At 40.4% G+C, this 23,275-nt stretch overlaps 1 protein-coding gene across 1 annotated transcript in view; it reads right to left on the bottom strand.

The window, feature by feature from the left end:
• Positions 1–23,275, bottom strand: part of DIAPH1 (diaphanous related formin 1) — a 130,354-nt gene that overhangs the window by 90,175 nt on the left and 16,904 nt on the right. Inside the window, exons 2-7 of the mRNA XM_087721842.1 lie at positions 15,831–15,857; positions 9,514–9,672; positions 9,054–9,155; positions 5,385–5,515; positions 4,347–4,433; positions 3,438–3,501 (exon numbers count right to left, since the gene is read on the bottom strand). Coding sequence (XP_087577968.1) covers positions 3,438–3,501; positions 4,347–4,433; positions 5,385–5,515; positions 9,054–9,155; positions 9,514–9,672; positions 15,831–15,857 — 570 coding nt within the window. The remainder of the gene's footprint in view (positions 1–3,437; positions 3,502–4,346; positions 4,434–5,384; positions 5,516–9,053; positions 9,156–9,513; positions 9,673–15,830; positions 15,858–23,275) is intronic.

The raw sequence follows: 23,275 nt of genomic DNA, 5'->3' as shown, positions 1-23,275 counted from the left end.
GGTGGGATCAATCCGAAGGACCATACGGTCTGGGTGAAAGGTACACAGGACGGAACAGATGGAAAGAGCTGCCAATTCTGAGACGCGTCATGCCGACCTGATAGCCACCAGGAAGATTGTCTTCAATGTGAGGTGATGCAGGGAGGCTGACCTGAGAGGTGACGGGTGGAAATGGAGGATGCTATGGCCTTGGACGCAAACCTAGCCACGTCCGAGGAAGCATCTGCTGTGTATTCTAGGGCTGCTTTTATTTTGTTAATGTCCCAGTGAGCCCTGGAATCCCTGGCTGGGAGCCTAGCCTGGAGTTGCCTCAGCCATAAGAGGGCAGTGCGACTAAAGAAGGAGGCAGAGGTACCCGCCCTAACAGCCCAAGCCGAGGCCTGGTGACTCTTGACTAGCATTTGCTCTATTCTCTTGTCCTCAGGGTGAAGAGCCTCTTCAGGAGCTGCTGAGACAGCATTTGGGGAAGTAAGTCAACAGAAGGTACCCCCAAGGCCTTGGTGAGTTCTGGTCCAACATTATACAGCAGTTATCCAAGGTATTGGGGAGAGGACTTGTACCTGGTGATGCCCACTGGTTCTGGACCACATCTATGAATAGTCTGGAGGACACTCCCCCGAGGCGATGACATCACTTTATAGACTCAGAGTTAACCCATGCATGACCGCTATATCCACCAACGTTGGAGAATGAAGAATGGGAAAAGAGAAATATACATACAACCCAGACACTTTTGATAAATCAAATTTTCTGTAGAAATATTAGGAAACCAATATAAAAGAATTCCAGCAAACGCTGTAAATGAAGTTGTCTTACATTGGTAATGGATAGATCTGATATCAGGTTGATTTCTTCTAACCAGATGTACATAAGAAAACTAGAGCTTACAGCATAAATGCCTGTGCATCATTCCATGCTAATGGTTAAAGTTAATAGAAGTAATCCTCGATTTACAAGCACAATTCAGCCCCAAAGATCTGTTGTTAAGAGAATATTGCCCATTTTGTGACCTTTCTTGACACAGTTGTTAAGTGAATCACTGCAGTTTTAAAATTAGTTACATGCTGTTAAGTGACTCTGAATTCCCCATTGACTTTGCTTGTCAGACGGTCACAAAAGATGATCACCCTGGGACACTGGAACCATCATAAACAGGAGTGAGTTGCCAAGCATCTGAATTTTGATTATGTGACAGTGGGATGCTACAACGGCCATGTGAAAAGCAGTCATAAGTCACTTTTTTCAGTGCTGTTGTAAGTTGGAACAGTTACTAAATAAACTGTTGTAAGTTGATGATTACTTAACTCATTTAAAAAAAAAATTACAATGCAGATTGTCCTCAGTTAATAATCACTTGTTCAGTTACTATTTGAAGTTACAATGGTGCTGTATAAGGAGACTTAAGACTAGTTCTTCTGGTCTGTGACTGTCACATGATTACAATTCATAGTCAGCTCACAATTACAACAATCACAGCATCCCACAATCATAGGATTGCTATTTGCATCCTTCGCTGCTGGCTTTCAACAAGAAAAGTCAATGGAGAAGCCAGCAGGAGGTCACAAATGCCAATCAAGTGATACCATGCTTTATGATTGCATCACTTCGCAACAGAGTGGCAGAATCTCAATTACTCTCATTAAGCAAGAACTATCTTTATGCACAAGTTATAACTAAAGCCCAGTTTTACTGCAAACAAGCCCATGGTATTCTATGCAAACAAGAGTGTCTATCTAGAAACTAATTGGTCTCCCCACATACTCCTGTTCACATTTCACCAATTGGGGCACATATGAGTAGCTGGGGTCAATACTCATGGGCTCATTTCCTGATGATTGTGTAAGAAAAAAATTGTATTTGTCAAATAAAAAGCAGAAGGATACAACAGATTTTAAAGAACGTGGTCTGATCATGTGAAATTGACAAATGCGTTCTTGAAAGTATGGTATAAATATATATATATTACAAGTTATATAGTTTATTCCCTTAATTTTACCATTCACAAGTACATTTGTGAATGTGACCATTTGATAAAGGGTCAAAAATCTGACCAAGTATACCTTGGTAGAACATTTCCTAAAGACAGAATACCTCTTTTTCACATCTTTTCATACTTTAAACTCTGTTATCATATCACTATTTGCACAATTGATTTTATTTGTTCTGTTCCTCCAAATATATTTACTTTACAATTCATTTAGCATTCCTTCTATTTTGGTTTTTTTATGCCCAAATTGTTCTTTTTCTCAATTCTCAAAAGTATTTTTTTCGATGTTCATATTATTTCAAGTAATCACTTATAATCTCCTCACAAATAACACTCACAGAAAAACTGATTTACTCTTTTCATGTTTTTTTTTTGTGTTTTCCTGCCAACATTCTATTTAGAAATGCTTTATCTGAAGTGAAATTGTTTGAATAAACTAGGACAAAAGACAGAGGTCAAGGATTTTTGCCTATGTGTGGCCACAATTAATTTTGTTGATTTGTACATTTCTTTAAGTCATTATCTGACCCATCCTTACTACTTCTTTTATTATGGCCCTTACTTGTAAATTTAGAGCATCATTTTCTAGCTGATACCCAGTATGTAATATTGTGTTCCTGATTTCTTCTGCTTTAAGAAACTGATTTTATTTTTTCACTTTCAGTAAATGTATTCCTTTTTAATATAATCTTATAAGTATAATCTTTATTGGCATTGTACTTAAATACAACAAAATTGGTTCTTATCTTTCTAGTATCATTTTTCTTAACTTAGACAGATCTTCATTTCATTTTAGATTCCCATAATCCTGAAATTTATCCTTATCACTTTACTTCTCTCCTCATGATTTCTTATGTACAATTCTAAATTTAAAATTAAATTCTAAATTTAGAATTAAAAGTTTTAGCAGTATCATAGAAAATAACATTAGTTGTAATTTTCATTCAAATTACCTTTCAGGATTTTTTGTTTCTGCCTGAATTATATTTTCTGCTTCATTTTTTTTTAGACTTTTATTTCAGGTGGCTGTTAAACCTGGTTTTAAGTATTCACAGTCTGAAAATACAAATCAGATCATGCTTTCTGAGGTAAAGGATTTCATGTATTGGCAGCTTTGAAATATTTTCTGTTTATTTTATAAATATGCAAAATTGTAGACAGACTTTTGCAGGAGAAAATTTCTTTTCACAATACCATTCTCCAAGATCTTAATATCCAGAGTTGGTCAGCTGGAATGAAGTCCTTGTGAATCAAGAATTTTCAGAAGTGGTTTGACACTGCCTCCTTTTTAGGGCTGAGAGAAAGTGATTGGCCCAAGGTCACCCAGTAGGCAGGATTAATACTTCTAAAAAAGAACATACTTAAATTTCTGCCCATTTCTACTTTTCTACTAATTAAATATAAAGTAATATATTCACAAATTTCTAAATAGAGATAAAGGGGGACTTACTTTGTTGTTCATAAAAGCTTTTAAGCATCTAATAATTTCATGTTCAATCCTGTAGTCATATGACCTGGAAAAAACAAGAAACAAAACTGAAATAATATTAATTCTACACATAGAATTATCTATTTATGCATGTGGGCTTCCATCCCAGAACATTATAAAAACATGCAACACCATAAGAAATTATAGCAGAGAGATCCTAACTATATCAAAACTCAGCAGGAATCAGAGAAAGATATGACAGGATAAGAATACTACGCACAAGACAAATTCCATTATACCCAATCTCATGGATCCATACATCCATTTATCCTTATCCTACCCAGATGTTCTTATTTTTCTCTTTTAATCTTTGTATACATAAATTAAACACACAATTAAAACATATTTCCAGCATGCAAATATTATCTTATCCATCCACCCATCATCCATATTAAAAGCTATATTCTTTCAACTTTCCAACCTATCTACCTACCTACTTATGAAAGCAGGTGTATTTAAAGTTCTGGAGTAGGTAAGAAGACTCAGGTTCTAGATCTCCTTTAGGCATAGAAACTCACTTGGTGATTTGGGCCAATAACACCCTCTCAGCCCTACACTGAGAAGTCAAAAAACATATCTCTACCAACCAGCATTGGACCAGCATGGTTGATTACAATCCATATAATTTGTCTATAATCCGTATACACAAATGAGGCAGAATGGGTAGGCATATACACAAATTTATCTAGCTGCATATTTGTGTGCAAGCATTCCATCTAGGGGATTGTGAATTAAGCATATTCTATCTATATTATACTATACTAAGTTTATTATCTATATTAGTTTACAATATATACATACAAATTTATATGGATAGATTTTATCATCATTTTACCTCAAATTAAACTATTTTAATCCAAGTGTCCTTACCCAGAAAACTCATCCTTCTCATCATGAAGACCTTTCAATATGTCCAGTAGGCAATTCAGACCTTCAGCTCCAAAATTTTGCACCCAGCTGCAATTGTTGAAGAATAAAACACATTATTACCTAAATAACATAATTACCACTTCATCTTCTCATAGCGCTGGCAATTGCATAAAAGTAGTCCTTGACTTACAACCACAATTGGAACCAGAATTTCCATTGTAAACTGCTGTGGTCATAAGTTGATCTAGACCTGATTAAACACATTTTTATGGTGGTCATTAATTAAATCACCATAATCGTTAATTAAATCATACAGTTGTTAAGTGAATCCAGTGTCAGCACTGGAAGCCATCTTTTCATTGGAGCTTCAAAGCTGTCATATTTGGTGCCTGGAAGTGGGGATAATAAGGAGTGGTGGAGGATTAGACATAACAATATTCCTTTCTCTGGGAGTCAAGGGCATTCGGCCTGCACCTGCATGGGAATGACTGAGTGTTGTCTCCAGTTGGGACGGTGAAATGATTGGACCATGTGATATATCTGTGGAAGCAGGGGATGGATTTTTGAATTTCTTTTGGTTAGGGAAACCCCGGAACTCTCAGATTGGGGTTTTCAGAGATGTGCCAATATGATATCTCTAATAAAATGGAACTTTGAGGAACTTAAAGCCTTGGAACCTTCTTTCGTTGCGGGTGTTATTTGGAACCCTGACATCCAGCTTCTCCAATGGGTGTTTTTATGCCAGAAATTGGCAAAAAGGATTGCAAATCACAATCATATGACCATAGAGTGCTGCACCCAGTAGCTGGATAAGATGTGCCCAAATTGTGATCATGTGACTGTGGGAGGTGCAACCAACATACGTGTGAATATAGATCATAAGTCACTTTTTTTGTGGCCATCATAATTACATAGTTGTTAAATGAACAGTTGTAAGTTGAGGACTAGTTGTACATCTGTCTCCAGACATGCATCATGCCCACAAATTTTAAACATTGCAGTATTTAGCAATCAACAAAGTTCTATCTGAACCATTACCTGACAGGATTGTTATTGAGTGACACACGTAGAGACTCCAAACATCCAAGGAGCTGTGCATCTTTAAGACCAGATTTTAGTTCCTGAATGTACATAATAGGAGACTTCGAGCTCTCCTTTTGACTCATGCCCTACAAATGAAAAAATAATGATAAATGTAAGTCCATTCTTTCTAAATTAAATATGTCTCAACAACATAGAATAAAACTCTTTAATTGATACAACAAAGTTTTCAGTTTCTAAAAATGGTTCAATTGGATATTGTTGAGCTATATCCAATTACATTCCAGAATTATATTCCTTTTCTATTTGCTTTAATTTAGGGCTACTTATTATTCAGTATTTGAATACTGACTTTCTACTATTTTCTCCATCCTAATAAAAAGTTTTATTATTATCCACTATACTTCATTTCAAATATATATTAGAATATAGCTGGTAATACATTGCATGTTTACCTTATAATTACAATTCACAATAGAAATTTGTACTCAGGTTTTCTTGTAAAAATATAAGTCTGGGGTTGATTTCAGGAATGTGGAATCAGTTATTACTCTTTAGTATGTACATTTCTTGTTCAGCATGTACTCAAGAAGACAAAAACAAGTGAGACTTGTTAAGTTAGACTAAAACAAAAAATGGAATAAAAACTTACTAAAATTGAGTTTAATAATAAAATATTAAAATCAATTAACAATTAAAAGCTTGGCAAAAAATATGGGATTTACAAATGTTCTAAATAGGATAGCAGGGTCCAAATATTTATCTTAACAGGAAAGGGTGTTACTTAGGTAGTCAGCATCAAGACTACGCTCTCAAATTATGTTCAGTGAACAGTCAGCAACCAATTTTTCAATAGAGGTACTGCATAGTTCCTGCACGGTGTACTTCTTAGCAGCCTATACTACCTAGCCTATACATCATCTGAAATTTCCAGAAATTTACAAGGGTTCTCACATAAAGTATACCACATTAATCAAGAACAGACAACTATTACCAAAAGCAGCCAGCCAGTTCAAGAAAAACTGTAGCTATCACATGAATTATTATTCTGCAGAAGCACCATTTGAGCCATCAACAACTTGCAATTCTATGACTGTTGAGAATTAAATTCCGAAGGGTTTGCCCTTTGGGACATCCTCCTCCCAGAGATTATAACATAGAACAGATTTGGAATGGATCTTGGAAGTCTTCTAGCCCAACCCCCTGGCTAAGGCAGTATTTATTCCATTCCGGACAAATGGCTGTCCAATGTCTTCTTGAAAACCTCCAATGATGGAACACCTAAAACTTCCAAAGGTAAGCAGTTCCACTGATTAATTGTTCTCACTGTCAGGAAACTTCTCCTTAGTTTTAATTTGGATCTCTCTTTAATGCTCTTCCACTTTTACTTCTTGTCCTGCTCACAGGTTCTTTGGGAAATAGGTGAAAAACCCCTCTTCTCTTTAACAGGTCCTAATCCCGCTAGTCCTTCTCTTCGTTAAACTAGACATACCTAGTTCCCACAATTATTCATCATATGGTTTAGCCTCCAGACTTACATAGGTAGCCCTTGAGTTACAAATGTAATGGAGCCTACCCATTCCATTCGTAATACAAGGATTCGTGGGAGTGAATCTCATACCTTGAATGTGATCACTCTCTCTTTTCACCCACACATCCGCTAATCAAATGCAAGCCCTGTTAGTGCACATGAGGTATCTTGGGGTGGGGAAGGGCATGGGGGGGGGCTTAGTGATGGAACCCAAGGCTTCCCCCAACCCATTGAAATACCTCATGCTCCCCACAATTGTTTCTCCTCCCATCCCGAACCTGCCATGCCAGGTCACTTACCTTGTGAAGATCTATCTCCACACCAGTGTCTCTGTTTCTTTGCCTGCTCCTGGCCAGCAGCAAGAGCAGAGGGAAAGGATTCTCTGATCACTGAGCCTGCATGCCACTTCTGGAGCTGCGGACAGTCTCAGTGATTTTCCTCCAAAGGCTTCCAAGCTCCATGTGGAAAACAAAGTGAGGCAGCAAACTTGCATTGCTCCAAGCACCTCATTAGCGTGCAACCACTTTTCCCACAGAGACTGAAACCTTCTGGGTGCCCTGATCCTGTGGGATGTCAGGCACCCATTCTCTGCAAAAGTGGATGGGTGCCTGAACTCATGTGAGACCATGCACCCCAGACGTTTCCAGTTTTCGTCTGGGTGAAAACTGTTTGAGTGGCCCTGGAGATGTTGGAAACGGAGCAAATTGTTCCATTTCCAACTGTTCTAGGGCAGCTCAAACACTTGTCGCTCTGATGGAGACTGCAAGTTTTGTCTGCATGAAGTGGGGAGTTTGAAAATGGAGCTTTTCTCTCTGTTTCCAACCACCCCATTTCCACGCAGACAAAGTTTCCAGCCTCTGTCAGGGCAAGAGCAGCCCTGGAGCAGTTGGAAATGGAGCAAAAAGCTCCGTTTTCAAACACCCCATTTCCATGCAGACGAAGTTGCAGTCTCCATCAGGTTTCATCAGGGCATCAAGTGTTTGAGCGACCCTAGGGCAGTTGGTAATAGAGCAAACTGCTCTGTTTCCAACCGCCCCAGGGTCGCTCAAACTTGGTGTCTTAACAGAAACTGGAAACTTCATCTGCATGGAAATAAGGTTGGAAATGAACCCTATTTGCTCCATTTCCAACCACCCCATTTACATGCAGAAGTAGTTTCCAGTCTCCATCAGATCTAATCAGAGTGCTAAGTGTTTGAGCGACCCTGGGGCAGTTGGTAACTGAGCAAATCGGTCCGTAATCATTGTTGCTCTTCTCTGCATTCTTTCTAGGGTCTCAATATCTTTTTTGTATCATGATGACCAGTACTGGATGCAGTGTTCCAGGTTTTGTCCTACCAGTGCATTATGAGGTGGTACTACTACTTTACTTGATCTTGATATTATCCCTCTGTTGATGCAGCCTAAGACGGTGTTGGTTTTTTTGACAGCTGCAGCACACTGCTGACTCATACTTGTGGTGATCTGCTAGGACACCTAGATTCCTCTCTCAGTTACTATTGTTGACCCAGGTATCATCTATTCTATACCAGTGCATTTGGTTTTTCGTGTCTGTGTGTAGGACCTTACTTTTCTCATCACTAAAGGGCATTTTGTTGGATAAGGCCCAGTGTTCAAATCTGTCAATATCCTTCTGAATCTTGAATCTATCTTCTAAAGTGTTAGCTGTTCCCCTCAGCTTATTGTCATCTGCAAAGTTGATGAGTTTCCCTTCTATCCTCTCATCTAGATCATTTATGAAGATGTTGAAGATAACTGCTCCCAAGACAGAACCTTGAGGTATCCCACTGTAGGCTTCCCTCTATGTACATGTAGTTCCATTTGTTGGTCTATTCCACATTGTTCTATCTTACCAAGTAGGCTTTAGTCTACTTTGTCAAATGCCTTACTGAAGTCTAAGTAAACTACATCCATAGCATTCCCCTTATCCACTAATTTAATCACCTTGTCAAAGAAGGCAATAAGATATGCTGTTTTTAATAAACCCATGCCTGCTTCTAGTAATCTTCTTGCTCTTTTCTCCATGCTCACAAATGTGCTGCTTGATTATCTTTAATCAGTTTCACTTATCCTGCAACATAAATCAAACAAACCCTAGAAGCATTTTATAAATTTGACCACAACCCAAGAACTCACAGCTTTGGAAGTATGCAGGTACTGAGACACCATTTCTCTCTTGATACTAATGTCTTTCTCCCTTAGTGGCTGCTGCTTTTCCTCATTTAGATTCATATCCACCTAGCAAAGAAAGCATAAATTATCAAGAATTATCAAGTTGGGAGGTATCTAGGAAATCATCAAGTCTATCCACATGTACACTGCAGGACTGATTCCCTAGTAGATGACTATCCGGTCATATGAAGCTATATTCCTTTGACAAAATTACAAGTAACAATATTTGAGTTCTCCCAAATGAATTCTGGTTTTAGGATTGTTGTTTACTTGCTCTTGTAGAAAAACAAATCAAAGTCTTCCTTCCCAGAGCAGAAAGAGAATTTTTCACATCACAAAAATCCCATATTCATTTCAGCATAACTATAAGCATAGGAAACTTTTAGCTTTGTTATTCTCAAGATATAATCATAATGGTACTTACCAGCATCTGCTCAAAGAGAACCAGCACATCTTCATCAGAAATATCCTGCAATGTCTGACCTGACCCAGAAATATCTGCGTATGAAGTAGATGAATTCCTATGTGCTGTATTGGGTTTTTCTTTATCCTTCTTTATCCTCATACTGGTGAACCTCTCAAGCTGATTAATAAAATATAAAATTAACATTGGTGTTCTTTTTCTATTATTTTCCATTCAATTTTAAATTGTGCTACTTTCTTAACTATAATGTCGGAGTACTTTGGCAAATATATTGGAAAAATCAAAATCAATGTTCTTTTAAATCTCTTCATGCAATTCTGCTAATTACCAGGGCTGTCTGTGCAAAGCTTCTAATGAGGCTTTCACCGAAGTTTCAACTGAATCATTCCATTAAAAGAGATTACAAATCAAAATAAAGATTCACTTTGAAATACTAAATTAAACGTCTGCACAATGCTTTACAAAATTGATTGCTTTTTTGCTATTGTATACAATACACCCTCCACATTCACACTGTTGCAGATGCAATTCCAAACAGAGAGGAGAATGGCTAATGAATTATCTATCACTGAAATTATGCCCAGTTTAAGAAGCTGTTATTTTATTAAACTATTAAATTGACTCTTTTGGGCTGGCAAAACTAATATTACTTTGAAGTGTATTTACTTTCTCACCTCTCAATATCTTTGATGAAGCTATTTAAGCCTTAACTCACTTATTGTGACAATAATGTTACATTTCTATATGGGCTCAAGATGGAGGATTGATTCAAGGAAACTCAATATGCACTCTTGGGTCAAACTCTGTTAGGGTAGATTTAAACTTTTTCATAATGAATGAACACATGTATAACATAGGGACTATCCCAAGCATTAGCATGAGTTTCAAATAATAAACGTATGATTAAAGTACTGCTTTTTGTATTATTCTTTTGCTAAAATTGGAAGCTGTAAGACATTTAAAACATAATATTGTATGTGTTTTTAGTACTGTGGATGGCAAAACAATAAATGCCACTTTATAATTTATCTCACTGTTCCAGCTTACTCCTATTGCTTCTCTGAATAATATAGTATATTTTCACAAGCCACTATACTAAGACAATCCTGATTCTTCTAACCCCTTTCCAGCTTGTGAATTTGCTTGCCAACTAACTATGCCATGCCTCTTTGAATCCCAGACCCCCCCCCCCCATTCCCGGCCAACACAAAAAAGATACACTACTCTATAGGGGTAAATCAATTAAATTCTTCACTTTTAAACCAAGCCTGGCACCTCAGAAAAATGGGTGGAAATGAAATGCTTACCTTTTGAATAATATTTGAAATGTTTTCTTTTAAAATGGGATAGGACAGTGTTTGCAGATTTCATTGTGTCACTCAACCAACTAAAAGCAGTCTCTCTTAATTTCTATATTAAAGAGGCATGCAACATTATCCAAAGCCAAAGTATCCTGTCCTTGAAGAAGCTCATTTTATAACCACCAGAGTTTCCTCTCATCTAAATTAAATTTCAATTTGTTTACTGATGAACAATCCATTACACTATCTTTGGGATACAAAGATTTATTTACAATTTCTGTTTCTTTCACTAGAGGCATATTTAAGAACTTACAATATTCCACATTAAGTATCAAGATAATGCATGCATTTTAAAGATGAGAGAAAACAATGGAGACTCTTGTGGTTGCCTATCATCCCAATGCCTATTATGTACAGGAATAGTTCAGAGAATCATATTTTTATAAAGAAGGTAACATATGTTATCTTCCAGACCCATTCTAAAAAAAAAAAACCAAGGAAGCTCTCTTTTCAATCTGTTGGTGCAGATTATACATTTATCCAATGAACAAACTGGAAGCCAGAGTCAAAGTGACTCAGCTTCCACAAAAGATACCAATAAATGATACCATTAAATATGTACAGACATTCCTTGCAAAAAAAAAGCATAAGGGAATACAGTAACAGAGAAAAGAATACTATACCATCTTTAAACATGGTCAATATACTCTATCAAGAAAAATGCTTCAAGAAAGAGAAAAATTAGCAATCAGAAAGCTAATAATAAAAACCTAGGGAAAGGGCATTGGTCTTACATGATACACCTCTTCTCATAAGGTGGAGATAGCATACAGGCCTGGGTTGACCTCGTCGACTCGCTGATTGGACTGAGTCTGTCAAAACTGTTTAGACACTCCACTGTTGCTAGGGCTTCCCAGCTTTCGGCGAAGTTGAAGTGACAGACTTGACGTGTCTTGTTCATTTGGAGTGAGGACCAGCGTCCTTCAGGGTGGGGCTGGATGTTATCTCCAACTTATGAGAAGAGGCATATCAGGTAAAACCAACATTCTTTCTCCATTGAGGTGGAGATAGCATCCGGGCATGGGACATACCAAAGCTGGTTTGTCCTTATGGGTGGGCCACAGCCTGGTCCAAGGTTATCCGTCCCATGTGAACACTCTGCAACACCTGTTGACCAAACGCTGCCTCGGCCGAGGCAAAGCTGTCCAGTTTATAGTTTTTGATGAATGGGGAAGGAGAGGACCACGTGGCCGCTCAACAGACCTCTTCTAATGATGCCTATGTTGCCCATGCTGTGGTAGCGGCTGTGCTTCTGGTAGAGGAGCGGTGATTCGTCCAGGTAATGGCATGGCCAGCAGATCATATGCCTTGGCAATGCACGCCCTTAGCCATCAACCTATAGTTGAGGAGGTTACTTTCCTGCCCAGGAATGAAGGCTGGAAGGACAGGAAAAGGGACTCCGACTTTCTAAAGGGGGAAGTTCTCTTTATGTGTACCTTGAGAGCCCTCCTGACATCAAAGGTGTGCCACTTCTTCTCCAGGGGGTGAGAAGGAGCTACACAGAAGTTCGGCAGGATGCGTTCCTGGGCCCTGTGAAACCAGGTGCACACCTTGCAGACAAAGGAAGGATCACAATGTAGCACTACCCTGTCGGGGTGGAAAATACAGAGTCCTCCCTTCAGAGAGGGCCTGCAGTTCAGAAATCCTCCTGACTGAGGTGATTGCTATGAGGAATGCCACCTTCAGGGTCAGGAAAGGTAAGGTGGCTGTCCGCAAAGGTTCGAAGGGAGCTCCGGTGAGAGTGTTCAAAACCCTGGAAAGGTCCCAGGTAGGGTACCTGTGTACTACCAGTGGTCTTAGATTAGATGCTCCCTTTAGGAATTGGCGCACTGTGGGGTGCTGCATGAGAGACTGTCAGCAGCTGCTACCTGTCTCCTGATAAGTCCGGCAGATGAAATTATACATGCAGTATATGGAGGGCCTCCTAGAGACAGGTCTTAATGACCCTGGAGAAATTGTCCTCCCTCAGAATGCTCCACTCAAGTGCCAGGCGGTCAGATGGAGCCACTGTAGTTCCGGATGAACCAGCACCCCCTGGCTGAGTGAGCTCTTGTCCTGAGGGATCCTCCAGGACCGGTCCATTAACAGTTTCAGTAGATCAGCAAACCATGGCCGTTTGGGCCAGTGTGGGATGATAAGCAAGACCTCTGCTCTCTCTGCTAGTACCTTTCCTTATCACTCTTAGGATAAGGGGAAGGGGAGAGAGGGCATAAAGCAGTCCCAGAGGCCAAGGGCACCGAAGAGCATCGACCCCCTCCACCCTTGGTGCCTTGAACCTGATGTAAAACTTCAATAGGTGCACATTGTCTGGGGTTGTGGTGCCACTACTGGGAGGCCGAAACAATCTATGAGTTCCTGAAATAATGGCGGGTGCAGGCGCCACTCGGTGTGGTCCACTGAAGCCCAGCTGAGGCAGTCTGCCTCCACATTCATTACCCCAGAGATGTACTCTGCTGTGATGGATAATAGGTGCCTCTCCACCAGAGGCCCAGTTGCTTGGCCTTATGCATGAGAGACTTGGAGGAGGTCCTCCCCAACGGTTTACATGAGCTTTGGCTGCAATGTTGTCCGTCAGAATCAAAATGTGCATGCCTGAGACTGTCTGTTGAAATTGACGGAGGGCCAAGTGGACCACTTTGAGCTCCAACCAATTGATATTGTGAGTCTGGTCCCTCTGTCCCAGGGCCATCTGCAACTGAAGGTGGGGCCCCATCCGAAGAGGCTGGCATTTCTCATCACCGTTAGTTGCTCTGGTTCTTTGAAACAGCACCCCCTGGCAATGCTGGGGACCACCAGTGCAGAGAACAAATGACCTCTGAGGGGACGGTGAACCTGAATGGGGAACTGCTCCTGCCTTTTCTCTGAAGTAGTAAAAGAAACCATTGGAGGTCTCTGGTGTGCAGGCGCGCCCAGGGAACAATGGAAATACTGGACACCATTTCATCCAGGAGTTGTGAGAACTTGGCCCAGGATACGGTCCACTCTCTCTCGACCTGCCCTGCTAAGTCACTGAGGCTGGTCTGTCAATCCTGGGAAAGGTAAACCTTGCACACCACCGTGTCAATAATTGCTCCCAAGTAGAACAGCCGGTTTGTTGGGTTAAGGTGGCTCTTTTCTATGTTAATAGAGAAGCCATGGTACTGTGGTATCTGAGCCATGACCCTCAGGTCCTCTTTAGCTAGAGTGGCTGAAAATGACTGGATCAATATAACATCTAAATAGCACTGGACCTGCACGGGCATGGGCCACAGATGGGCTGCCAATGTTGCTAGGTCTTTTGCGAGTGCCCTAGGCAATGCAGAGGCCGAATGGTAGGGCACTATACAGATAGTTGCAGCCCTCATAATGAAATCAGAGGCATTACCGATGGAGAGGCAAAATGGGAATATGGAGATAAGCCTATGTTAAATCAACAGATGTGAGGAAGTCGCCCCCTGCATGCCCCCCAGAATGGTTTTAACGAGTGCATCTTAAAACGCCTGTAAAGCAAATGACAGTTCAGGCGTTTGAAGTCTAGAATAGTTCTCCACACCCACACCCCGAGGCTTTGGGGATCATGAATAGGATTGAATAGAACCTCTGCCCTTGTTGACCCTCAGGTACCTGCTGGATCACTCAAATTGCAGCCTGCATGAGGGATCTCTTTGCCAGATTATTTGAGACTGGGCATTGAATGAAAAACCTTGGGGGTGTGGAGATGAATCCAAGGGAGAGCCCCGACCTCACTGTATCTCTGACCCACATGTCCAAGGTGATTTCCTCCCATCAGTCAGCAAAAAGGGCCAGGCGGCCTCCGATGGGAGAGATGGACACATCAGTATTAGGGGTGACGGAAGTAATCCCCTCCTCCCCGAAAGGGCCCTTTGGACTGTCTACCTCTAGGTGCTCGGTCCGACTGTTGTCGCTGCCTTGGAACGTAAGCCCCATGTGGCCTGAAACATGCCATTCTGGAGTCTTGGACTCGAAAGGAACGGTGTCTGGTGTATAGAAAGAGATGAAAAAAGCCCCTTCTAGTAGCCGGTGGCAAGATCTTCCTCTTGTCCCTGGATTCCACCAAAATGGGATCCAGAGATTCTCCAAACATGTGTCCTCCTTTAAATGGGGCTAAAGCCAGGTGTTACTTGTGGCAAGCATCCGCCTGCTACTGTCTGAACCACAGTACACACCATGCTGCCACTGAGGAGGCCAGAGACTTGGATGCAAATCTGGCGGCGTTAAGGGTGGCGTCAGCAGAAAACTGGATCACCGCCACCAGCTTGTTGACATCCTGGTATGCTCTGGTATCGGTCACCGGGATCCTCTCCTGAAGTTGTCGAAGCCACAGTAGTGAGGCCTGGTTAAAAACTATGCGGTTGTGGATGCCTGGACCACCCATGCAACTACTTGATGACTGCAGGTTGAGATTCGCCCATCTATCCTCCAGTTTCAAGGATTCTCAGGTATCCCAGGCATGGTTTGGATGAAGTGTAGAGGGCCGCTACTGGTGCGTCTACAGTAGGTAATTGAAATGACTGGGCGAGCTCAGGACCTACATTGTAAAGTGCCTGTCTGCAGAGGTTGGCATAGGGCCTGAGGCAGGTGATGTCCATTGCCTTTGGACAACATCAATGGCCTCCGCCTCTGTGGTGTGTTCTGAAAAGAGCAGGTCTGTTGAGGTAGTCAGGGCCTCTAGTGTTGGATCAGCGGACTTTGTTCCAAGATTAGCTGATGTTGACCTAGGCTTCCTGATACAATAGAAAGCACACAAGTAGGTCCAAAAACCTTCTTTTTATTTCAAAGGCTGTGAGTTATATTCATTCACAGACTCAGTCCAATCAGCGAGCAGATAAGGTCAACCTATGCCTGGATGCTATCTTCACCTCAATGGAGACGAGAATGCACAAAATTGATATCAGGATTTATAGATAACTTACAAACACAGTTAATGCCAAAAATATATAACATAATTGTTCTTACCTCATCTGCCATTACACGCTTCAAGTTCTACAATTGGGGAAAACAAAGAGACAGAAAAAAATGAATAAATAGATCACAAAAAACCCAGTAGCAAAAGAGAAATGGCTAAGAATACACATAAAGTAGACATTAATGTCCACAAATATTTTCTTCTTAGATATATGAAACACAATTGGATTTCCGGCAGAACCTCCTGCCCTTGTAGTAGTAGAGATGTCGATCTCTGTTAATTTTTTTCCAGTTACAGGCTCAGAATGTTTTCTAAGCCAGAAGAACAACACACACATCCTGGGAAAGGGGAGGGCTTGGAAATCAACTCTTTTGCTCTCCTGGGCAGCTGGATGCTCTCCTAGGTACCTGGATGCTTCTTGAAGAAGAAATAATAACTGGGGGAGTCCCTGGCTGAGGAGCAGGGCAACTACACAAGTTCACTGTGGAACCAGCCATTCTTAATGCACAATAAAGGGTACCACCACTTTTTAGGCACTTTTTTGTATATTTACCTTTCATGCTGAAACAGGCTCTCTCTAATTGTGGCCTGCCATTTCTTTTTTGTGGAACTATCATCATTTTTGAGGTTTTGTGATTTCAAGATGGCGAGGAGGGAGGAGTTGGTCTAACTGAACCAAAATAAAGAAGCTGGAAACTACTAGAAACTAAAGCATTGTGGAAACTATTTTTGAAACTTTTGGACTTAAATTTTCCAGAGGATTATACTGCTAGCCAACTCTGCAGAACTTTTCTTTTTGAATTTCAAGTAAGAAACCTTTGAATGCTGTTTTGAGCTTGTTGCGGGGGTGAAACAGTTTTGATTTTAACACCTTCTGATTGGTTTAGTCACAGAGTTTCTTAAAAAAAGAGGCAGAGCATAAATTTTTATGGCTTTGTTTGTGTAACATGGTGATTTACCACAATATGAAGCCAAAAGACTATAGTATTGCTAATTCTTTTTAATGTTTCACTAGCATTATTAAATCTAGCAGATTTTATGCTATAAAAATAAAATTTTAAAACTTTAAAGGGACTTCCGGTGGCACCGTAGGCATTGAAGGACGTTCCTGTGGGAACGCCAGCCCTGTGATCGCGTCTAAGCTGCTAAAACAGTGTAAATCAGCTGTCTAGTGGCTTGAAAACTCTCCCCTTGGGAAAAGAGGGGGAGGTGAGCAGCCGGGCAAAGGTAGAGCTCCTCATAGACCCCCAGGAGCAATTCTGGGGCTCGAAGGGTGAGAGTCCCCCAGCAGCCCAACAGAGCTCTGTGTCCGGGATGCTTCTGCTATAGCAGAACAAAACGCCGCAACCATCCCTGCAATCAATGTTTTAATCTACATTTGAATAAGAAGCAGGCAGAGCAAAGACAGGAGTGATTACAATTGCAAGTACAAACTTTAACTCTGATGTAGTATTACTTCCTTCTGTGAAGATTGAGAGGAACAAAAGGCGTCTCAAAGTCAAAGGGTGTGGTGAAAGTGAAACTTAAAAGGAAAGTATTTGTTAAGTGCTTCTTAACGTCGTTAAAAGAACCAAGAGCTCAAAATTAAAGAAAATAGTATTGGTTTACTAATAAACTATAAGATCTAACAAATTGGGGGATTAAGTGGACTTTTTGGACTCAATAATTTGGCTGCTGGAAAGTGTGATTCGAATATCTGGAAATGGCCTCAAAACAAACAAAAATAAGTGCTTCTAAGAGTGCTGGAAGTCTTCCAGTCCAACCACCTAAATTGCAGTCTTTATTCCCCTCAGCGGATACACAAACAGTGACATTTGAAGCCTTCCAACTGCCCTTAAAGATGTGTCTGACGAAATGTCTGAAATTAAGGACTTAATCCAAACCCACAATCAACAAATAATAGAGGATATAGTGGATGCATTTAAGGGTATGCTTGGTTATGTAACATCACTGGAGGATAGGATGGAAGAAATTAATCAGTCTAATGTGAATTTGGAGAACAAAGTTGATGAGGTTCAAATCAAGATAAAAAAAATCAAAGGCAGAAGTTACAACGATAAAATACAGAGCGATGGAATTTGCTTTGAGAATAAGAGGCCTGAAAGAAAATAACCAAGAAAATTTGAAAGAGATCTTTGCAGAAGCTTTCGCTCAGTTAATTGGCGAACCAAAGGCAGAATATGATTGGCAGATAGATAAAATTTATCGTGTCAATTCATGGATTGCTAGACAGAGACAACTACCAAGAGATATTGTAATCTATTTTGTCACCAGAAAAACAAGGAATGGAATATTACAAGCGACTTACAAAAACAAGCTACAGGTGGCAGGACAGGAGGTGGCAGGACTGAAGGAAATTCCCCCTAAAATGTTGAGATCCAGAAAGGACTATCCATTCCTAGTTGATGAACTTAGAAATCGCCAGATACAGTATAGATGAGAGGTTCCAGCCAGATTGGTGGCAAATTACTTAAGAGAAAGATATTGTCTTAATTCAGTTTGGAAGGCAAAAGAATTTTACAGTAATGCACTAAAGGCTGGATACCCTCCATCTCCAGGATAAATTAAAAAGAAGAATCAGAAAGACTAACATGATGTGAGATAGTAAAAAAGGTTATATATTTAGGAGTTTATATTACAATTTCAAATGGGAAATTATATAAGTATAATTATGAACCATTATGGCATAAAATTCAGATAGAGATGAATAAATGGGAAAAATTACAATTGTCTTTGTTGGGAATGATAACAGTAGTAAAAATGAAAGTTTTGCTTAAGTTTTAATTTTTTTTTTCAAATGATACCAATATTTTAAAAAGATGCAAATTTGAAAGAATGGTAGAAAGGTATTAACAACTTTGTTTAATAATGATGGAAACATGGGAAAAGATTTGGGTAAGAAATGTAAAATTTAGGCAAGCTTAAAATTTGAGAGAGAATTTTTATAAGATGTTTTATAGATGGTATTTAGATCCTAAAAAGTTAGCTTGTATGTATCCAAATTTATAATTGGAGATGTGATTGTGTTGATGCTATGTATTATCATGTATGGTGGATTTGTAAAAAAGTTAAAGCATTTTGGACAAAAATATGGTGGATTACTCAAAATATTTCTAAAAAGAGGATCAAGTCCACTCCTCAGTTGTTTTTGCTAGGTATAATTACAGACTGTATAGTTATAGAGACTAATTTGATTTTGAATTTAATAACGGCAGCAAGATTGCTGGAAGAAGGAAGAATTGCCTATTATTCAAGAATGGATGCTAAAAGTAGTAAACTTAGCAGAGATGGCTAAAATTTCAGCATATTTGAAAGATTATTCAGATGAGAAATACACGTTGGAACTTTTTAAAAAATCAATTTTTATCCACTTGGCAAAAATGCAGATAATTCAAGTGGATATTCTATTAGTTACCATATTTTTCGGGGTATGAGACGCACCTTTCTCCCTCAACAAAGAGGGTGAAAATCTGGGTGCGACTTATACACTGAATACAGCATTTTTGGCCTCCTGAAACCTTGCCCCCCTTTGCAAAAAAGGGCATGCATAGCCTTTAGGAGGCTTGCAGAGTGCTCCTGGGGGCTGGGAAGGGCAAACTGTACCCAGCCCCCAGGAGCATTCTATAAGCCTCCTAAAGGCTACGCATGCCCCCCCCTTTTTTTTGACAAAAAACAGGCCCATTTTGGGGAGGTCTGCAGAATGCAAAAACTTTTTTTAAAAATTTGCCTCTTCAAAATCTTGGGGCATTTTATACTCTGGTGCATCTCCGGTGCATATACTCTGAAAAACACAGTAAATCATTCTTTTACTAATGGTTTTTCACCCAGTATTCTCCATTTTTTCTTTCATTCTTCACATACAGTTTGGAACAGTTCCCCAGAAAACTGCCCTTTGTTGTCTTCATATTTTAAAAAGGTTTTTTAGAATATCTTGGGTTTTTTTATTTACAAACAGCTTAGATTTTTGTATGCAAATACTGTCTAAAATGCAAATTCGCATAAAGCTTGCTAGTACAGCTCAAGCTCTGATGTAAAATATTTTCAAAATTGGATGAAATGCTCAGGGGGCTTAAGAATTGCTATTAAATAAGATATAAGACAAGACATTTAGAAGGGTTAATTGTGTTTTGTATATCTTTTTAAAACTTTTAACATTTTTATTAGATTATAAAATAAAATACAAAAATACAAAAGCGCAAAAGCAAATAGGAAAACACAATGAGGGGTTAGTGTTGGGGTCGCTAAGTGGGGAAGGGGGAAGGAGAAGTGAAGGGGGAGGGGGGAAAAGAAGAAAAATGTGTTGACTGTTGCAGTAGAATAAAAACTGTTGCAGTGGAATAAAGCATTAACATTGAATCTCAACTTTTTACTTCTTCATAATAATATAAACTAGCCATTTCTACAATAACAAAACAATCTAATCAGTAAAACCCAAAATCAAAGTTTCATTTTTTTTCCACCTCAGTCCAGAAGCAGTCTCCATTGCAGTAACAAAAGTATTTCTTTTCTTTGACCAAACAGTCAATTTAGCCATTTCTGCCAAGTCCATCAGCTTCTGTAGCCATTCATCCATGGTGAGAATCAAAATGTCCTTCCATTTTTGTGTGTACAATATTCTTGCTGTTGTTAACATGTAGTGTGTGCAGTGGTTAAAATGCAGTACTGCAGGCTACTTCTGCTGGCTGACTGCAATTTGGCAGTTCAATTCTCACCATGCTCAAGGTTGGGTTCAGTTGAGTTGAGTTTATTATATTTCTATGCCGCCCTATTCCCCGGAGGGACTCAGGGCGGCTCACAACCAAGTCGGGGGGGGGGGGGGTACAAATAAGAAAAAAGAACACAAAAAAAACAATACCACAATTTAAAACACTCAACAACCATTCAAGGGGGGGCAAAAACTCATTAGCCCCAGGCCTGTTGGAACAGCCAGGTTTTAAGGGCTTTGCGGAAGGCCTGGAGGGTGGTGAGGGTCCGAATCTCCACGGGGAGCTCGTTCCAAAGGGCCGGAGCAGCCACAGAGAAGGCCCTCCTCCGGGTGGTCGCCAGTCGGCATTGGCCAGTGGATGGAATTCGGAGGAGGCCTAATCTGTGGGATCTAATCGGTCTATTGGAGGTAATTGGCAGTAGGCGGTCTCTCAAGTACCCAGGTCCAATACCATGAAGGGCTTTATAAGTGACGACTAGCACCTTGAAGAGTATCCGAAGACTAATAGGCAGCCAGTGCAGCTCGCGGAGGATAGGTGTAACGTGGGTGTACCGAGGTACACCCACAATCGCTCGCGCGGCTGCATTCTGGACAAGCTGAAGTCTCCGAATGCTCTTCAAGGGCTGCCCCATGTAGAGCACGTTGCAGTAGTCCAGTCTTGAGGTCACAAGGGCACGAGTGACTGTTGTGAGGGCCTCCCGGTTCAGGTAGGGACGCAATTGGTGCACCAGGCGAACCTGGGCAAATGCCCCCCTGGTCACAACCGACAAATGGTGTTCAAAAGTCAGCTGTGGGTCCAGGAGGACTCCCAAATTGCGAACCCTGTCTGAGGGGCGTACTGTTTGACCCCCCAGCCTGAGAGATGGAATACTTGGCCAATTAGTGGGAGGGAAACACACCAGCCACTCGGTCTTATCCGGATTGAGTGCAAGCTTGTTAACCCCCATCCAGACCCTAACAGCCTCGAGGCACTGACACATCACATCAACCGCTTCGCTGAGTTGGCACGGGGCGGACAGATACAATTGCGTATCGTCCGCATACTGATGATATTTTATCCCGTGCCGTCGAATGATCTCACCCAGCGGCTTCATATAGATATCGAACAGGAGGGGGGACAGGACCGAACCCTGCGGCACCCCATAATTCAGGGGCCTAGGGGTCGATCTCTGCCCTCCGACCAACACCGACTGCGACCTGTCCAAGAGGTAAGAGGAGAACCACCGTAGGACGGTGCCTCCCACCCCCACCTCCCGCAGTCGTCGCAGAAGGATACCATGGTCAACTCAGTCGACCCAAGGTTGACCCAGTCTTCTATTATAACTACCAGCAAGAATGAATGAGACCTTATACTTAAAGAGAACTTGTCATTTCAAATCCATCATGGCAGCACCTGTTAGCAGGCATCCACTCACCTGCTGCTGCCTGCCACATCCCTCACCTTGTTGTGTCACACACTAATTAAAGTGAATGGGACTGTTGGTGAATCAATAGGAGGAGGAGCTGCTGCGGGACTAAGATGACAGTTGCTCTTTAAAAATTATGATTTAAATCAAGTTGATTTAAATCAAGCCTTTTTACTAATGACTTAAATAATGATTTAAATTGACGGTTTTAATCAAATCCTCCTGGTTTTTGCATTTAAGCTATGTTTAAATAATGCAAGAGTTTCTTGCTTCAGCAGGGAGTTGGACTAGAAGACCTCCAAGGTTCCTTCCAACTCTGTTATTCTTTATTTTATTCTGTATTTTGTTGCAGTTGCCTTTTGAAAAAGCACCTTTGAGACAACCATGACCTGGATGATTGAGACTCTCCATAGATATCAGCAAATAGGAATCCCTTTCAAGAGAAAGAGATAAAATATAATTCTTTCCTCCCGTTACAATTCTTTAAAAAGTTCTTCCACTGAATATATGGGTTTGAAATATAGGACTCTGCTGTGCTACCACTGAAAAATATCCCCTCAATGAATTAGAACTTTTGGACCATGGAGTTTCTGAATTCAGGTTACCATCCCTGGCAGACTCAACTTTCTCTTTTTCTCTGGCTACAATGCATTCTTCACAATCCCATCTTTAGCGCATAGAGAACATAAAAGTTTCTCATTTCCAATTAATGGAGTCCTCCGGGATTATAGCAATAGCAATAGCAGTAGACTTATATACCGCTTCATAGGCCTTTCAGGCCTCTCTAAGCGGTTTACAGAGAGTCAGCATATTGCCCCCAACAATCTGGGTCCTCATTTTACCCACCTCGGAAGGATGGAAGGCTGAGTCAACCCTGAGCCGGTGAGATTTGAACCGCTGACCTGCTGATCTAGCAGTAGCCTGCAGTGCTGCTTTTAACCACTGCGCCACCTTGGCTCTTATTGGGCCAAGGTTGGGCGGCATAGAAATTTAATAAATGAAATGAAATGAAATCAAGCCTGAAAACTCTTTTCCAAACCTGTGAAATTTTAAACAAGCCTCCAACATGGCATTACTTATCGTATCGTTATAATCTGGAAAACCTGAATATCACTAGAATATCACTAGATATTACTATCACTAGAATCACTAGAATACTGTAGTACCTAAATAACCTAAATAACTTGTAAAGACAAATATTCTGAATTCAAAATAAAAAGCTAAGTATGAATTGTAGGATTGTCTGTTTTAGACATTTTGAAGATTGTTTTTAAACCACAATTTTTTCCATAGTTCACATATGGACATCTTTTGGTGTAATCAATTCAACACAAATGGGGAACTTCATATTTTCTATCATCTGTATCTTAGAAAACTTACTTAG

Source organism: Thamnophis sirtalis, unplaced genomic scaffold (assembly GCF_051295495.1).
Source record: "Thamnophis sirtalis isolate CommonGarterSnake01/CBP01778 unplaced genomic scaffold, rThaSir2_p1.2 scaffold_8, whole genome shotgun sequence".
Lineage (NCBI taxonomy): Eukaryota > Metazoa > Chordata > Lepidosauria > Squamata > Natricidae > Thamnophis > Thamnophis sirtalis.
The sequence above is the reverse complement of the archived record's forward strand: the minus strand, read 5'-3'. Positions and strand labels throughout refer to the sequence as shown.